This window comes from Ostrea edulis, chromosome 9 (genome assembly GCF_947568905.1).
Source record: "Ostrea edulis chromosome 9, xbOstEdul1.1, whole genome shotgun sequence".
Lineage (NCBI taxonomy): Eukaryota > Metazoa > Mollusca > Bivalvia > Ostreida > Ostreidae > Ostrea > Ostrea edulis.
The window spans coordinates 8,796,638-8,814,586 of NC_079172.1; the positions used below are offsets into that span (position 1 = coordinate 8,796,638).

At 36.7% G+C, this 17,949-nt stretch overlaps 2 protein-coding genes across 2 annotated transcripts in view; both read left to right on the forward strand.

Annotated features, from left to right (window-relative positions):
- The window catches only part of LOC125677965 (U4/U6.U5 small nuclear ribonucleoprotein 27 kDa protein-like), a 23,964-nt gene continuing 6,015 nt past the window's right edge, over positions 1 to 17,949 (forward strand). The window contains exons 1-3 of the mRNA XM_056148461.1: positions 1 to 29; positions 16,914 to 17,179; positions 17,685 to 17,717. Coding sequence (XP_056004436.1) covers positions 17,137 to 17,179; positions 17,685 to 17,717 — 76 coding nt within the window. The 5' untranslated portion in view covers positions 1 to 29; positions 16,914 to 17,136. The remainder of the gene's footprint in view (positions 30 to 16,913; positions 17,180 to 17,684; positions 17,718 to 17,949) is intronic.
- LOC125658720 (uncharacterized) lies at positions 6 to 6,078 on the forward strand. Its single transcript, XM_048890106.2, has one exon. It carries the CDS (start codon positions 2,804 to 2,806, stop codon positions 5,978 to 5,980), a length of 3,177 nt encoding a protein of 1,058 aa, XP_048746063.1. The 5' UTR covers positions 6 to 2,803; the 3' UTR covers positions 5,981 to 6,078.

Sequence of the window (17,949 nt, forward strand, 5' to 3'; positions counted from 1 at the left end):
AGATAAGACACAACCCGAGATAAAAACAGGTAGGATTTGTAAAACGACATCCATATAATGTATAAATAATACCCGGCTGTAATAAAAGTCGAGGATCCTGTATAGCTAGAATTTGATAAGTTATTCTCATAAAAATATCGGTGTATTTAGTTAATTAGTATACACAAATTTACAAAAGTTCTTACCTCCCCAAGTGGGTTTTCCGCAATCTTCACATTTCGTTTTGAAGCACATGATTGTAAATAAATAAATCCTCAGCACTAAATACCATTTAGTAAATATAAATTTAAATCGCACTCCTTTACTCAGAATCAACCCAATACTGAGCTATCCACGAGTCTTCAGTCTCTCGATACACACAAACGTGACAGCCAGTTTTGGAAGAATGCTCTGTATGACCTTGACCTTGATTTTTTTTTTAAAACTCCAGTCACATATGGAACAATAAACATTTATTGTCCAAAAATCAGTACAGTGACAAAACACTGGTGCAGTAATGTGCTCTAAATTCAAATCACATTTTTTTCAACAGACACAACATGACAATTATAAGATTGATCTTGTTAAATTATACCCGGCCTGCAGTAGGTGGCCTGTGTACTTAAAGTTTGTGCATTACAGCGTAAAATTATAATTCGATGACTTACAAAACATTCGCCTACGTGTTAAAATAAATTATTAGCCATCAGCGATATGAAATATTTAAAAAGTTGACTTAAACACACACATACACTCACACACACAAAACCATATATCAATATCGATTTATTGATGGGATCAACATGGTAACAAATCCACATCTCTTATACAATAGATTAGGAATGTCCCTTCACGCTCAGCACTACGTATTTGTGATGACATAGGGCCTAAACACAAACAGAGTCCAATGATGGATGGTGTAACAGACGCATCCCTTCACAAATGATTTTTTAATATAGAAATACCCCCCCCCCCCAAAAAAAAACTAGAATATTAGTATACGTGTCTTGTTTTGGCAGAACTCAGTATTTTCAGGGGGCTTTGTTACTAAGCGACGCTTTGCACCCGCACGTTACTAAGCGCTACAAGGAAAAATATACTGGCATGAAGTGCTGATGTTTATAGCTTAAACCCTCACAGATTTTCAAAAGATGGCATTTATCTTTTACATTTACATTTTACTTTCATTTCTGCAAGAATTTCCCTAGCCGTTAAAATAGTTGTACTATATTTATCAAGATTCATACATGTATTGTTTACATTCATTTCAATTGGTAAAGATTTCAAAAGTGAAAACAATAGAAATGTAAATACTAGCATATATTGACATTTTCTAATGTTTTATGCCTTCGATATCTTAACAGTTTAATTAATGAAAGCCATTTCCTAAAAAAAAAAAAATGCGATACAGATGTGAATATTGTGCGTATGAATCTTGATAAATATAGTACGTCAATTTTAACGACTGGAATTTTCCAACAAATGTGAATATAAATATAGATTAGATATGTAATTTCTTTTTTAAAAATACATGAGGATATTTGATTGCAACGCTTCAAGCAAAAATACTTCTCATGAAGCGCTAGTTAACGTACAATAGAACAAACGAACAAATAAAAAAAATACTTCTCATGAAGCGCTAGTTAACGTATTAACGAACAAATAAAAAAATACTTCTCATGAAGCGCTAGTTAACGTATTAACGAACAAATAAAAAAATACTTCTCATGAAGCGCTAGTTAACGTACAATAGAACAAACGAACAAATAAAAAAATACTTCTCATGAAGCGCTAGTTAACGTATTAACGAACAAATAAAAAAATACTTCTCATGAAGCGCTAGTTAACGTATTAACGAACAAATAAAAAAAATACTTCTCATGAAGCGCTAGTTAACGTATTAACGAACAAATAAAAAAATACTTCTCATGAAGCGCTAGTTAACGTATTAACGAACAAATAAAAAAATACTTCTCATGAAGCGCTAGTTAACGTACAATAGAACAAACGAACAAATAAAAAAATACTTCTCATGAAGCGCTAGTTAACGTACAGACGAACAAATAAAAATTTAGTTATATATTCTAGAAATGATTCATATGATTTTAAATCTCACCTTTCACTTATTTTTCTTTAGAATAACATGCACTTTTGAGTCCATATAATAATATACATTGTAATTGAATATTTTTTAAATATCTAAAGTAGATAAAATTTAAAGTATATCACAATTTACTCCCATCACCTTGTGAATTGAAGACATCCGTTTCAGTTGATGGCTGTGATTACAAGCACCTGGTGAGACGCTAGATTTCTCCGGAAATCTGAACTAATGTTAAAATTAAAGTATTAGTTAAGAACAATGAAACAAATAAAGATTGTATACATATATATAAAGCACTAAAATTACCAACGACACACACAACAGTGACTAGTCAAATTTTCGGGACAGCTTGTCCCTTCCTCAGGACGATAGAATATTTACAACTAAACTACAAAAGTTGATAACAATATTAAAATTATTGAGTGTAATATGTGGAAATAGAAAAGTCTTGACGCTCGATGGGAGCAGACTTTTATATTGTCACACGTGTACATCAAAGCCCTTTAACCTTATTCCCTTTTCATACATTGCTCGTCTGGTATATAATGTGCATAAATTAAGTGGCGGCCGCCAGTTAAATGAATATGAATTATATACCCTAGCACCTATCGGCTTCCGTACGTGTGTGAAGTAATAGGATTTCGAAACACCTGTACTGCAAACCGAAAGTAGAATTTACTTGAGAATCGAGTGTCCTTTGAAAATACAGAAGGACACAATATGAGTGAGGAAAACAGACCCTACGGGATCCGTGATAGTTTGGGAAGAACGCCTCTTCATCTAGCAGCAGAAGACAGTGATGTGGACAAAATGGAGGAGTTAGTGTGTACTCGTGGATTTGACGTCAATGCACAAAATGGCCGAGGTAATACACCCATGCACTGTCTGTTTGACAAAATTATCATTGACGATCTGGACAAGCTCAAAAGGGCAATGTCAATTCTCTTAGAGAATGGCGCCGATTTGAATATTAAGGATAAATTCCAGGATACACCTCTTCATGCTGTGTTTTACAGCTATGACAATCTTACACCAGAAATCATCAGATTTTTATTAACAAACTCCAATGGCAAATTCAACATAGAGGCTCAAAACAATGTCGGCTATACAGTCTTCTACAGATTCCTGACTGAATTCCACGAAAGCCTGAAGGAAGATGACAATTTTTCAGATTTGATCCAACAAACAGAATCATTTATCAATGACTTCATGGATGGAACAATATGTACACCATGTCCAGTCAAACGTCTATTGAACATGAAAGATTCCTTTGGTTGTTCAGCATTTCAGTTGTATGTCAATCGTGTTGATAACAATATTGAAACAATCAAGAAAATGATTAAGTTCGGTGCCGATGTGAACACAATGTCAAAGATAGGCGTTACACCGCTTATGGACGTCGTCTTGGATAGAGTTGCCCCAATAGCAGAAGTTTTGCTCAAATCGGGTGCAAACGTCAATAACAGAGACATATTTGGACAGACAGCTCTTTACAGAGTTCTTACCAAGGATTGCTTTGACTTACTAAAGCAATATGGAGCGGATTTTACTATCCGAGACAAATTCGGGCGACCACCAATAACGGACGTTTATCTGTACACCCCTGAAGACACACCAAGGAGTGGAGTGGTCATTTCAGAAGAAGCATCGCAACGCCAGCCTTTATACCAGTTATTTTTAGAAAATGGAGTGAGTGTTCGTGAGACTGACAATTTTGGTTCATCTCTTCTTCACTATGCGGCTTGGTATGGTGCTCCCATTATGGCGTCAGCTCTTATTGATCATGGTGTTTCACTTGCTGTCGTTGATAATGATGGCATCTCCCCTGCCGAATTGGCTAAAAGGGTCGGAAACTACGAACTCTGCAGTTTGCTGAGTGGCAATCCAAATGAAGTAGATTTCAAGGATCCAGCTAAACGGCACTATGTAAATCTACTGATTTACCACGAAGATGTATCAAATATTGACAACGCCTTGCATGAAGTCTTGGATTTTCGTGAAAATCCTTCAGAATTGTTAAAGAATTTGATCAATTCACCGAGAATGGGACTTGCTGCCAAAGAGCCCGAGGCATACGAAGTTAAAAATGAAATATTAAAACTGATGAACAAAATTGCCATTTCTATAGGAAGAGCAGATCCCGAATTTAGATGTACGGTTTTTCCTACCGGAAGTTCGGAAGATGGAAGTAAAATTGGGGAGGCTGATGAGTTCGACTTTACGTTTTGTTTAGATTTCTTTTCAGAAGAATGCGCACCTTATCAAGACAAAGATACGCTGAATAGTGGATTTGCAACACTGAAGTTAAAATCTTTTCATGAATCCCATCCTTTAGTCAAGTATACAACAGATGAATATGTAATCGAGTCGTACATTGTGCGAGACACTTTCCAAGACCTTTTCACGAGTGCTGTCAATGAACCAGAGATCTGGAACCAGAATGCTTTTTATTTTGATGGACTCCTAAACTTTCCACTCGACAAACCAATTCTAAACATGGAGGTGCACTGGTGTGGGCGGATAATGAAGAGCATAATCATTAGCATTGATGTTGTCCCTGCAGTAAGAACTGGGGATTGGATACCAATGGAGATGAGAAAGATGGACCTTGACGTCCCTGTACGAAAAGTTTCAATACAAGACGAGTGCTTTCTCTTGTTCCAACCACCCGAGATGCGTGACAAACAAAGGAGGAAATATTTGAGGATATCGAGATTTTCCAGCGAGGTAAAGTTCCTGAAGAGCCTGAGTAATGTCTTCCTAGAAAGTTATGCTGCTGCCAAAGTATTGATATGTGATCGTTTTTGTCCACGACTGTTATTTACGGAAGATTTAGATATAGAACAATTGTTTTGTGAAAGCTCTTCAAGCACAAACGGTTCAATCGAAAATATCCGTGAAGATATGGCATCCGATGAGGACGAGGTTGAAAGTGAAGATGTGAGCCAATCTTCGGGATCCAAACACTCGCACATCTCGGACGCCGAAGATCTGGAAACTTGTTCCGGGATAATTCAGGGGACTATTCTGTTCAAGCAAGGAGCGCTGCGTGATCTTACTTCATGCGTTGTTGAAATCGACCAAACTTTACGAGGTTGTAAGTTGTTTGTTCCAAAAGAGAGCGTGCAACTGAAAGTTTCTGATCTTTCGTTCTCAACACAAAACAGAGAATTAACGGCCAGAATGTGCACCGTTATTCGGTCCATCCAGAAAGATACAAGCAGATGGATCATGTATGGACCCTCGTCGAATATTCCTAAGAATGAAACACTGGATGCAGTTATAATGGATAGTTTATCTAGAGAGGAAAATCAAAACTTGACAGTTGCAGAATGGTTAACTTGTACTTTCCCATCGATCAGACAAGACTCGGGTGATGACATTGATGACAACACTGAAATGGATCAGACTCAAGAAGACGGTGACCACATTCCCGGTAAAGAAACTACGAATGAAAATTCTGTAGAGTTCGCGAATATCAGCAAAGAGGCCATTGATGAGAGATCTACAGTTTGTCCGGAACCCGTTCCAGAACCCGAGACCGAAACGAAGAATATCACTTGGGAGGGTGGGGAAATTGTTGATGCTTACGATACTATATCTAGTTACATGCTGAAGAGCTGTCTCTTTTATGTTGCTGTGGATCTAAAAGACAATGTTGATATCAATCAGTTGGATATTACAATTAAACTTTTTGAAAAACTAGGAGAATGTGCAGATGTACAGAGACTTGATTCCTTCTTTTTGCCATATCTAGACGTTTTTACTTTTGCCAATGAACACATTAAATTGATACCAAAGGAGGAAATCTCAGAAAAGATTCAAATTCAATGCAGACGAATAAAACTATTTTGTGAAGTCGTACTTGGGATTTTGAAACAGAACACCCGAGCATAATTAGAGACTGCAACCATGTACATGTAGTTTTACTGCTTTCCTGCAACGCTACATCAAAATTCAAAATAAATTGAGTAATAAAAGTTTGACAAAGTCAACAAGTATATATTTTACAAGGTTGTATTTAGCTTTATTGTCTTTAGCCCAGTGGGCTTTCCTTAACAAATTTGGTCCCTCATTTGTTAATTTGATCGAATGCTCTCTCGTTAATTAAAACGATAGACGTCCTATGGACGGAGTGAAGAACTGAGAAAGATTATCCTAACCAGCTGTCTGTCTGTAACTCAACCCGTCCGTCTAGAGTTGTTCTAACTTTTAACATTTTTTTAAAACTTTTTTTTTAATTTCAAGGGTCACTTGGACAATTTCAGCTAAATTTATTATAGAGTACATGTACACGAATCTTTGGGTTTAGGGGTTTTAGATGTGCTCATATCACGCACACGTACTTCAGTATCGTCCCCCTCCTCACCATTTACTTTGCACGTAGCGCATTTCAGATATGCATTTCCAAGGGAGAAAAACAATTAGCAAATGACTGGTAGTAAAATAAGGTTTCTTTTTTTTTTCTTTTTTTTTTTTAAAATCTTCTACGGAAAAAAAAGGATACCATCAATAAAGTATATCTATTAGTAAAAAAATGTATTTGACATAGAAAATGTCTATGCAAATAAGAGGGACATGGATCACATCGCTCACCCGAGCAGCAGATCCTAGCAATAAACAAGCTTGAGCAAAACAAGCTTGGTTCAGGAAATAATTTCCAAGTTAGCAACTAAAATTTTTATCAATTATTAAACTTGACTACAAATTCATTAATTATCATTTGCCTTTGTACATGTAGACGGATATGTCCTTTCATATTAATACATTTTCATCTAGGGATGTTTTATGCCATTTATTTTGCTTCCTTTAGCATTTAAAAATTTGATCCCCAATTGTGGCCCAACACTAACCCCAGGGTTTATGATTTTCACCAACTTGAATATTCACTATGCCAGGAAGCATTCATGTAATTTCAGCTTTTCTGGTCTAGTGGTTCTTGAGAAGATTTTTAAATGTGTGATTATCTCCCCTTTGAAGGGGGTATGTCCCTTCATTTGAAAAAACTTGAATTTCAATCACCTAAGGATGCTTTGTGCCAAGTTTGGTTAAAATTGGCCCAGTGGTTCTGGAGAAGATAAAAATGTGAAAAGTTTATGACGACGCCAACTCCAACGACGGACAACGGAAAGTTTTGATCAGAAAAGCTCAATTGAGCCTTCGGCTCGGGTGAGCTAAAAGTTGAAGGAATGATGATATTTTACAAACTTGATATGCGAGTTTTGCACACACACAAAAATTGTGTCAGTCAGTTCTAGTATAATTTTAGACTTCATCTCCGAGATCCCATTTTCAACAAATTTGAGCATTGCCTTTGGTGAGGATCGAATTACATTTCATTTGTTCAAAGAAATGGTCATGACCCTTTCCAATTAGGAGAGACAGTGAACGTAAATAGAGACTAGAGTGGAGATTGTTATGTTTTAAATATTCAGTTTGTTCAATAATGATCCATGGGCTAAAGCTTTACATAGAGATTGGTTCAAATTGGGTTAGATGCCGATTAATTAATTGTTACGCCGTTCTTGGCACACTGATTTTGACTACGGATTACTCCGTTTACCCGACCAAGACATAAGGCTCACGGCGGGTTAGTCCAAAATATCTGACGTTTTCCTGATTTTGATATTTACCGTGCCAGGAAAACGTCAGAACCGGTACCATTACGTAAACTGGAAATTCGCCGCCTCCAGTTGGAGGCGGCATTCTCGTGCCGATTTTAGATATTTGCAAGTCGAATTCAACGTTAAACTCAAAAGTAATCAATAAATCGATGCTTCTTGTTCTTACTAATATCGATTAAAATAAAATATCACTCCAAAATCCGATAACAGGAGCACAAAATTATAGTCAACCGAAATATCGCTACATCATTTGAGTGAACGAGTCACGAGACCCAAAACAAAGCTTGACTGTTAGTAGAAATGTTTCAAGAGACTGTTTACGTGATGAAAGAACCCATAAAATCAATATTAGTAAGTACAAGAAGCGCATTGATTAGTTATGAGTTTAACATTGAATTCGACTCGCAAGTATTTAAAATCGGCCCGAGAATGCCGCATCCAGCTGAGGGCGGAGAAATTTCCAGTTTACGTAATATGGCGCCGGTTCTGATGTTTTCCTGGCACGGTAAATATCAAAATCATAAAAAAGCCAGGAAAACGTCAGATATTTCGGACTAACGGCGTGTGTAACCGGTCAACGGGGAATACTTACTCCTCCTCGGCACTTAATCCTACCTTTGGTATATCCAGAGGCCGATCGTGTTTGTCCAGCTCTTTGTTTTGTATTCCTTACAGGAGTTATGAGATTGATCATTGTTCGTTATCTTCACCTCTCATGATTTATTTTCATCTCAAAAGCAACGAAGGTAAGATTTGTCAAATCACTATGCAAGCATCGTCATGTAGTGTAGATTCAAGTTTGCTCAAACTATGAGCCCCAGAGCCAATTAAGGTGTGGCTACAACAGAGGTTTATTTCCTAAATCGCGAGGTTGTGGGTTCGATTCCCCGCTCACGTACCTTGCATGGCTTCGTCAAACATAGATCTCTAATGCTCCGCATGAGGTAACGTACGTGCTTCCGCAGGCGTTGGCACGAAAGAACCCCAGTGATACGGCCCTGAGCGTCATACATATGTCTGTATTTGTGACACTACAGCTGGTGATCGACGCCTCGATTTGAGTGAAAAAATATGGAAAGGACGTAAATCAAACAAGCAAGCATAAAGTTTCCCAGACTATCAGTGTGTATGAGCAAGGTGCTTCATGTGATTTTTGTAACCCATGATCCCTTTATTACAAAATGAAACACACAACGCAAGATTCAAATTCCTAAACACTAAATCTTTGTTTTATCACAACGTAATACTGTTAGTTGATAGTTAAATCAAACAGGACCCGCGTCACTTAGAATGCTAACGATTGCGTTTTATGTATCAACGGGTTTGAACATATCCCATACCAAGTTCAAATGTATCTAGAGCGCGAGGTGGGGGTTGCATATTACTACACTATTAGAATATTACTATTAAAGACGCTAGCTGGTATCATCATAAATGTTATAAAATGCCATTGGTCAATTGATTCTACCCCCTTCCCCCGATTTTTACGCAAAGGGTCTTGTATATATATTACTGTGATTGAAACAAAGATAGATAAAGGAAAACAAAGAGAAATACAGTTAACGGTTTTCCCTTTTATATACCTAGCAAACGTTTCCTGTACGATTTTCGGATGCAGCGGTAGTTAGCGGCCAATGACGAAATTTCTATAAATTTATCGCCTATACGTTTCAGTATAACGATCCCGATCATAAAGAGACTACGGGCCCACAGCACCCAAGCAACTACGTGTGCTACTCAGGTGATCTCGGAATTGTGGGGAATTGATAAGGAGATCTGACCACAATGGGAATTTTTCTAAAGAACTGCAGGAGTCGTGTAAAAACTGTGTGTTCATATTTGATGAACATAGAATAAACAGTGCTCAAATTAGACAAAAAATCACATAAACACATTGATTAAGACACCCCCATTGAGGGAAGGTTAAGCACAAAACAACAGAAGAGCAGGCAAGGCCCATCAGAGAAACGGAGAGCGATGTATTGAAGAAAAGATTAGGAATGATGCAAAACTGAAACACTTATTAGAAAAGTTTAAAGCTGTATGGTCCGAATTTCGAAAAAAAAAATTCCCACCTTGTGAAAACGCAGTTAATTCATCGCACGTACTTATCCATGAGGCTGTACAACATGTCATGCATTATTTTATCTGTTTTAGCAACAACAAAAAATTATTTAAATCGGTGTTTACAAACAACCGTCACTCTGCCATTTTAAATAGCATTCTCGTGTTCAGTTCAGACGATCAAATCATCGGTGATCTTATCTGTGTAGAGCTGTGTATTTTGTTACAATTAGTACCTTGCCATAAGTTTAAAATCAAATACCTCTGACTAATTCGTTTTACGCTATCTCATACAGTCTTAAATAGACAACTGCGTGTGAATCATGCATAGTTATATAGTGTGACCGGTCGACAGGGGATGCTTACTCATCTTAGGTACCTGATCCCACCTCTGGTGTGTCCAGGGGTCCGTGTAAGCCCAAATATCTATTTTGTCTTGCTTATAAGAGTTATGAGATTGATCACTGCTCGTTATTTTCACCTTTCATACATCATGTTGGGATTCCCCTGACGCGTGTGGGGCTATTTGTAGACGTCTAACAAACAACGTATAATTTGTGTGTACCCACTATAATTTACGGTGTTTTTTTTTTTTTAAAAATAATCCTCTCCCTGTTTTCTTTTACAAGCAAATGTTTTCAAGGATGTAATTAAGGGTAAGTCAATAACTTTAAAAATAATTAATATGTTTTAAAGTAATTCTGTACAAAAATAACTATATATTATACATGAATATCGGATCATACAGCTTTAATGAGAAGAAAACTTCAAGTGGTTTTGAGCGATTGGGAACTGACGCCCATGTTTATAGACAAATTGCCACGAAAAGTCCCCACGTCGGAAGAAAAAACTGATCGAGATAAGAAGAAGAAAATCTGCAGATTTCCGCTATATTTTGTTTTGGTCCGAAGAGAAATTTTAGTGCCCAATAATCCTGATGACAGGTCGATCCGTCACCAGATCGATCTAATTAAAACTATAGATCCTATGATTCGCTCATCTACTAGCGATAGTAGATGAGCGGATCATAGGATCTAAGTTTAATTAGATTGGTTCCCAGAGGGTCCGTCCCATTGTCGATCCGTCATTTTGCTTAGTCGATCTGCTTCTCCCCCCAATCTTATTATTAAAGTTACAATAAATGATTAGTTACTTTTAAAAATTTTGCATGCAGATTTTGACACGATTTAGCAGAGATAATATGAAACAAATTTTAGGTCTCTGAAGTTAGATGAGGAACGCACTCGAGCAAATGGGACAGTGAAGAAAAGCATTAGAGATGATAAAATAAGTTACATCGACAGTCTGGCATCAGAAGCAGAAGAGGCAGCGAGAAACGGAAGCAGGAAGGATTTGTACAACACCACAAAGAAATTGTCCGGAAAAATTAGCAAGCCAGAAAGACCAATGAAAATCAAAGACGGGAAGACACTTATTGAAGAGGAACAGCAACGCAACCGATGGAAAGAACAATTTGAAGAGCTGCTGAATAGATCAGCACCACCAAATCCACCAGACATACCACCAGGAACACCTGCCCATAGACAGCAACAAGTCAACCAGACAGGAAATCTGTACATAAGGCAATAAAGCAGTTGAAGAACGGCAAAGCAGCAGGGCCAGACAGTATTCCAGCAGAAACATTAAAGACCTACACACCACCGTAGAGATACTGTTCCCTTTGTTTGAAAAAAGATCTAGGAGAAGGAACATATATAGTATCCCAGCAGAAGCATTAAAGGCGGACTTAGACACCACTGTAGAGATGTTGTTTCCATTGTTTGAAAAGATCTAGGAAGTGGAGCAGATACCATAGGACTGGAAGAAAGGATACCTTATAAAGATACCCAAGAAAGGTGACCTCAGTAAATGTACCAACTACCGAGGGATTCTGCTCCTGTCTTTACCAGGTTCAACAGGTTCATCATGAACAGAATTAAGGACCAAGTACACGCCCACCTAAGCGAACAGCAAACAGGCTTTCGTAAAGACAGATTCCGCACAGATCAGATAGCTACCCTCCACATCATTGTTGAGCAGTCCTTGGAATGGAATTCGCTGCTCTACATCAACTTTGTAGATTATGAGAAGGCTTTCGATAGTCTGGACAGGAAAACCCTCTGGAACTTACTCCGACACTATGGGGTGCCAGGAAAAATAGTTAACATCATCAAAAACTCTTATGAAAGGATGACCTGCAGAGTAGTCCATGGAGGCCAGCTTACAGAGGCCTTCAAGGTGAAAACCGTAGTTCGTCAAGGGTGCTTGCTCTCCCCTTTTCTCTTCCTGCTCGCTATTGACAGGATTATGAAGATGTCAACGGCCAACACAACAACAGGAATCCAGTGGACACCTTTCAATCAACTTGATGACCTTGACGTCGCAGATGATCTGGCACTACTGTACCATACCTGACAACAAACGCAGGAAAAGACCAACAATGTAGCATCCACTTCAGCGCAAGTAGGTCTAAACATCAACAAGGGGAAGACCAAGATTCCCAAGGTCAACACCGTCAACAGCGAACCAATCAAGCTGGAAGATGAGGTACTAGGAGAGGTGGAGTCCTTCACATACCTGGGAACTGTCATCGACAAATTGGGCTAACTGATGCTGATGTGAGAGCTAGAATAGGAAAAGCCAGAGCAGCATTCCTACAAATGAAGAACATCTGGAACTCCAAAGAGCTGACTCTTCAGACCAAGATCATGCAATTCAACTCAAACGTCAAGTCAGTTCTTCTCTACGGGGCCGAAACCAGGAGGACAACAGTGGCTACATTCAAGAAGGTCCAGACCTTTATAAATTCCTGTCTGAGAAGGATGTGCTCCAAATCCGCTGGCCGAAAACAATCAACAACAAAAACCTTTGGCAGAGAACCAACCAACTCCCTGCAGAAGAAAAGATTCTAGGACGACGCTGGAGGTGGATTGACCACACACTCCGTAAGTCAGTGTCAAGCATTACAAGACAGGCGTCGACCAGGAATCCCCAAGGAAAGAGAAATAGAGGTAGGCCGAAAAACACGTGGCACGGAGACCTCAATGCCGACCCCAAGAAAATGGGATATACCTGGAGGCTGTTTCAGTTTACTTTATTTATTCACACCATATTATGTTACATGAGGTACAATATATACAATATTTACAAATAGAATATAATATATGCAAGATACACGTGAAAAAAGCAGGGAGTTGTTTTAGATAAATAAAATGAGTTAAGGAGGACAGAATTGGTCATATATTTTAGATATAAAACTACACAATTTGATAAGTACATTAGGATCTGAAGTTGACATTAACTCTGAAAATTTGAAAAAGTTAGGTTTGTGACAATATTTTCTACACAGATACTTTCTTCTATAACATTCTAAAAACTTACATTCAAGGATAAAATGGTATTCGTCAGCTATCTGACCCGTATTACAGATATGGCAAGTTCTTTCGTCTTTAGGAGTGCCACACCATTTTCCAGTCTCTACTGGGAGTTGGTGATTTGAAGTTCTAAATTTAATAAATATTGTTCGAAGTTTTTTAGGTAAAGTATTTAAGTATTTTTCAAACCCAAATTCACTTTTGAAAATGCCATATGTTTCACCCTTAGATGACCCCCGTATATCACTTTGCCATTTCTGTATATACATTGTACTGATCTTTAAGACGTCGTTCAACAGTAATTTTTAACCAGTTTGTATTAAAAAATGCTTGTTCATTCCATATATTGGAGTGTCCACAAAGATCAAAAATATTTTTAATTCAAGATAACCAAGAATTCTTATAACTTTCTCTACGGAATAGATCATGTACATACTTATACAAACTACACACAATCTTACTATCTGGATTTAAAAATAACCTTCCCCAGTAAGAAATCATTCTTGTATACACTGTTACATATAAAGGAAAGCGGCCAGTTTCTCCATAGACCATATAATTTGGAGTACTACTTTTTAAGTTGAAAATATATTTTAAAAATTTTAAGTGCATTCGCTCAATAATGTCAAGATTTTCGAACCCCCAAATCTCACAACCATACAAAGTACAGGAGCAACAACTTTATCGAACAAATCAAGTTGACAATCAACTGATAGATTATATTGTCTAAGTTTTCGTATAACCCCATAGATCTACATGGCTTTTTGGGCTTGCTCACATAAATGTTTTTTTTGCCTTGTTAAACGATCCTGATCTGGAAAAAATTATACCCAAATATTTGAATTCTTTCACAATTTCAATAACTTTGTTATTAAAGTAAAATGTATTATTTGGAGGTCGACCTTTGGAAAAAACCATAATTTTTGTCTTATGGACGTTGACATGTAATTTCCACTGAATACAATATGAATGAAACTCATTAAGAGCATGTTGTAATCCCACTGCAGACTCTGATATATTCACTGTATCATCGGCATAGAATAAAATAAAAAGTTTTGAATAAAGTAGACATTGGTTTTCGTCAGTGTTTGGTATACTTGAATTAATAGAGAGTCCAATCATGTTTATACTAGAAAGAAGTTCTTCTAAGTCATTGATATAAAGCGAGAACAAAAGAGGAGATACATTTTCACCCTGACCCTGACGAACCCCAATCTTACAGTTAAAAAATTCAGACGACTGTCCATTTATGGATATCATAGACTTAACGCCATCATACATGTTTTTTATATATGTAAAACACTTGCCATCAATACCGTTTTTTAACAATTTATACCACAACCCATTTCTCCAAACAGTGTCAAATGCCTGTTTAAAATCGATAAAAACACAATGAAGTTTCTATTTGTTAAACATTACCATATTGGTTAGAAAATGCAACGTTAATATATTGTCAAGAGTAGAATACCCTTTCCTAAAACCTGTTTGACTTTCACTAATAAGATTATAATTGTCTACATACAATTCCAAACGTTTACATAAAATAGAAGTGAAAAGCTTACCAAGACAACTTAACAGTGTTATTGGACAGTAGTTTTCAGATTTCGTTGGGTCGCCTTTGTTTTTGAAAATCGGTTTTACAATGCCTATTAACCATTCGTCGGGTATAATCCCACTATCAAAAATCAAATTAAATAATTGTGTATATACGGGCAAAAATATAGACAGAGATGATGAAATATGTTCATTCAATACATCGTCAAAGCCTGCTGCCTTATTATTTTTCAATTGTTTAGCCGCAGCTAAAATCTCCTCCTCACTGATTTTGACATTCAAAAAATCATCACAATCATGCTTGTCTACAGAAGAACTAAATAAATGTACATCTTCAGTATGACTATCAGAACATTCATTCATAGTCTTCAAAAAATCATACATTGAGTTGATATCAACAGCACATTTATCTGCACTTTTTGAACCATTTAATACTTTCCAATAATCTCTAGAGTTTGTAGAGCGCAAGAATTTTAACTTTTGAGCTATGTCTTTCCTATACTTTTTAATATGTGTATCCATCACTCGCTTATATTAATATTTCTTGCTTTCTAATTTAAGATTCGCTTTATTTTTTAAAGAGGCATTTTTATTGTGCAGTCTTTTCGCCAGATGAAAATTATTCCTTGCGGTTCTACACTCTCTATTGAACCATGGTTTGTCACGCTTGTTTTCAAAACTATTTTTCTGACAACGTATACCAAATGTAGATTTAGCTGTACTTAGAAGTACATCACATAATTTATCAAGTACAAAGTTTACAGTATTTTTTACAAACATTACCTATTTCTATGTTGGTTAAAATATCTAGTTCGTTTTCTATGTCCTTGACCTTAGAAACATCAACGTTCCTGGGAAAATTATTTGCTGGGTCCAGTGACCACAGTTTTACACATGACTGCGTTTCAACAATACCCTTACACCTTTCTTCTGCTAAAGAAGCAGGTAGAATAGAAAACGAAATAGGATTGTGTACATCTGAAAACAAATTACAGAAGTCAACAATATCAAACTCTTGAATAAATTTGAACATATGTGCACTAGCAAGTACATAATCTATACAGTACTGCTACTTTTACACGTTAAACCACCCACAGATCTATCACCACCAACTCGCCCATTTACGATATAAATATCTTTATTTTTACAAAGATCGATCAATTTGTATCCAAAATTATTTACATGTACATATTTTACTATCCTATGGAGAGGTATTTGAAAATCATTGAATATCATGGTTCTGGTCTCAATACCCGTATTAAAAATATCCTCGCATTTGTGTAATTGTAATTGAAATTCATCAGCAGAAAACCAGTCAGGTAATTGACCTACTCTGGAGTTAAAATCGCCCATCAAACATACATATTTACAATCCATAGATACAGAAATGAGTTCATTCGCTATATCTAGAAAACAATCATGAGAAGTATATTTACTACCCTCTGGAGTTAAGTACACAATACCACAGATCATATCTTCATCGGTATTAACAATGCATTTACTCAATTTAAACCAAAGAACATATTTACATGAAGTATTTACAATTTTTACATGTTTTACCAATGTGTCCTTCACTGCTAAAACAATACCACCTGACCTAACCTTTGAGAGTTTGTGTCTATTTTTTGTAAACACAGTGTAATTTGGAATGCTGATGGAGTCAGCATCATCAGTTTTTGTTTCACCAAGTCCAATGATATCAAATTTTGTTATCAAATCTAAAAATTCAGAATAATTTAGCTTGTTTTTAATGCCACAAACATTCAGACTCAGACAATTGATGGAGGTGAGTGCTGACTTCTGGCCCCCTGGCCTGTCCTATTTACTTGGTGTGGAAGATGATCTTCTGGCGCGTTTTCGCGGCAGAACGAACAGAAGGCCCAGGATAGAGACGCCTGGAGATCTCTTGTCGGCGACCTATGCCCCAGGAGGGGTAGTAGGCATGTGTAAGTAAGAAGTGAAATATTATAATTACATAACTGTCGGATTTAGGTATGTAAATGAAATTGTTTATACGACAATTAATCAGACTTTATAATTTTTCTTTGAAGTGCGATATATAAATCAATAGAATCCTTGTAGCGTAAAATAGCCCTCTGGTGAGAGAATGATTAATTAAACTTCATTTCATGCAGAAAGTGCGAGGATTTATACATTGCACTACCAAACTACAAGGTGAAACTTGGTATGTACATATTTATTTTTTAATTGTAGATCATTTATAAAGGCAAGAGAAATGCTTCCATCCCAATATACCGGTGGTGATATAACATGATCTTCCTTTATATTATCGGGCTCGCTATACTGAAAATTATAGGCGATAAATTTATTCAATTTCCTTCCACTAGGATATTGTCCGCTATATACATGTTGCTTGACTTGGCTTGGCTTGGGATTCTAGATGTAAACCACTAATATTGACTAAAAGTCAAACACTATGCCAAGAAGATCAAGATCTCGCTCAAGGTCTCCAAAGAGAGGTATTTTAGAATTTTAAATATGATTTATTGGAAATGAAATATTTCCAGAATCCACGGAAACGTGGTGGTGATACTGAAAATAAAGCAGTGAAAAATTAACAATGGTGGAACGCCCGACTGGCGATACAGATAAATTCATATATTTTCGTGTAATAGTGATTAGTCATAGTTTACTTTACTGGTGAAATTGCATAACCTTTTTCTTTTTAATGGAATATACTTTAGAAAATGGATATATGCCACATCACATGCAAGTACATGTAGCTTTGACTTGTCACCAAAAACACCAAAAAACAAAAGTTGTTTACAAAATGGCAAAACACATGATCATATCTTGAGGTCATTGTATTGTTATAACTCTATACATGCTTACATCTAGACTACATCATTGGAGTGAAGGTAATTAAGATAAGTAAAGGCGAATGTAATTCAGATTTTATATGTACGTTTGATGTCTAGCACTGGGCTATATTAGTAAATGTCTTGTATTATTATATATTTGCAGAAAGGAGATCCTCAAAAGAAAGGGAAAGAAGAAGTGAGTGATCAGTAGATTTCATGTAATGAATGTGCCTAGCAGGACGTCATGTAATGAATGTGCCTAGCAGGACGTCATGTAATGAATGTGCCTAGCAGGACGTCATGTAATGAATGCACCTAGCAGGACGTCATGTAATGAATGCGCCTAGCAGGACGTCATGTAATGAATGCGCCTAGCAGGACGTCATGTAATGAATGCGCCTAGCAGCAAGGGCAGCCAAAAACCCACC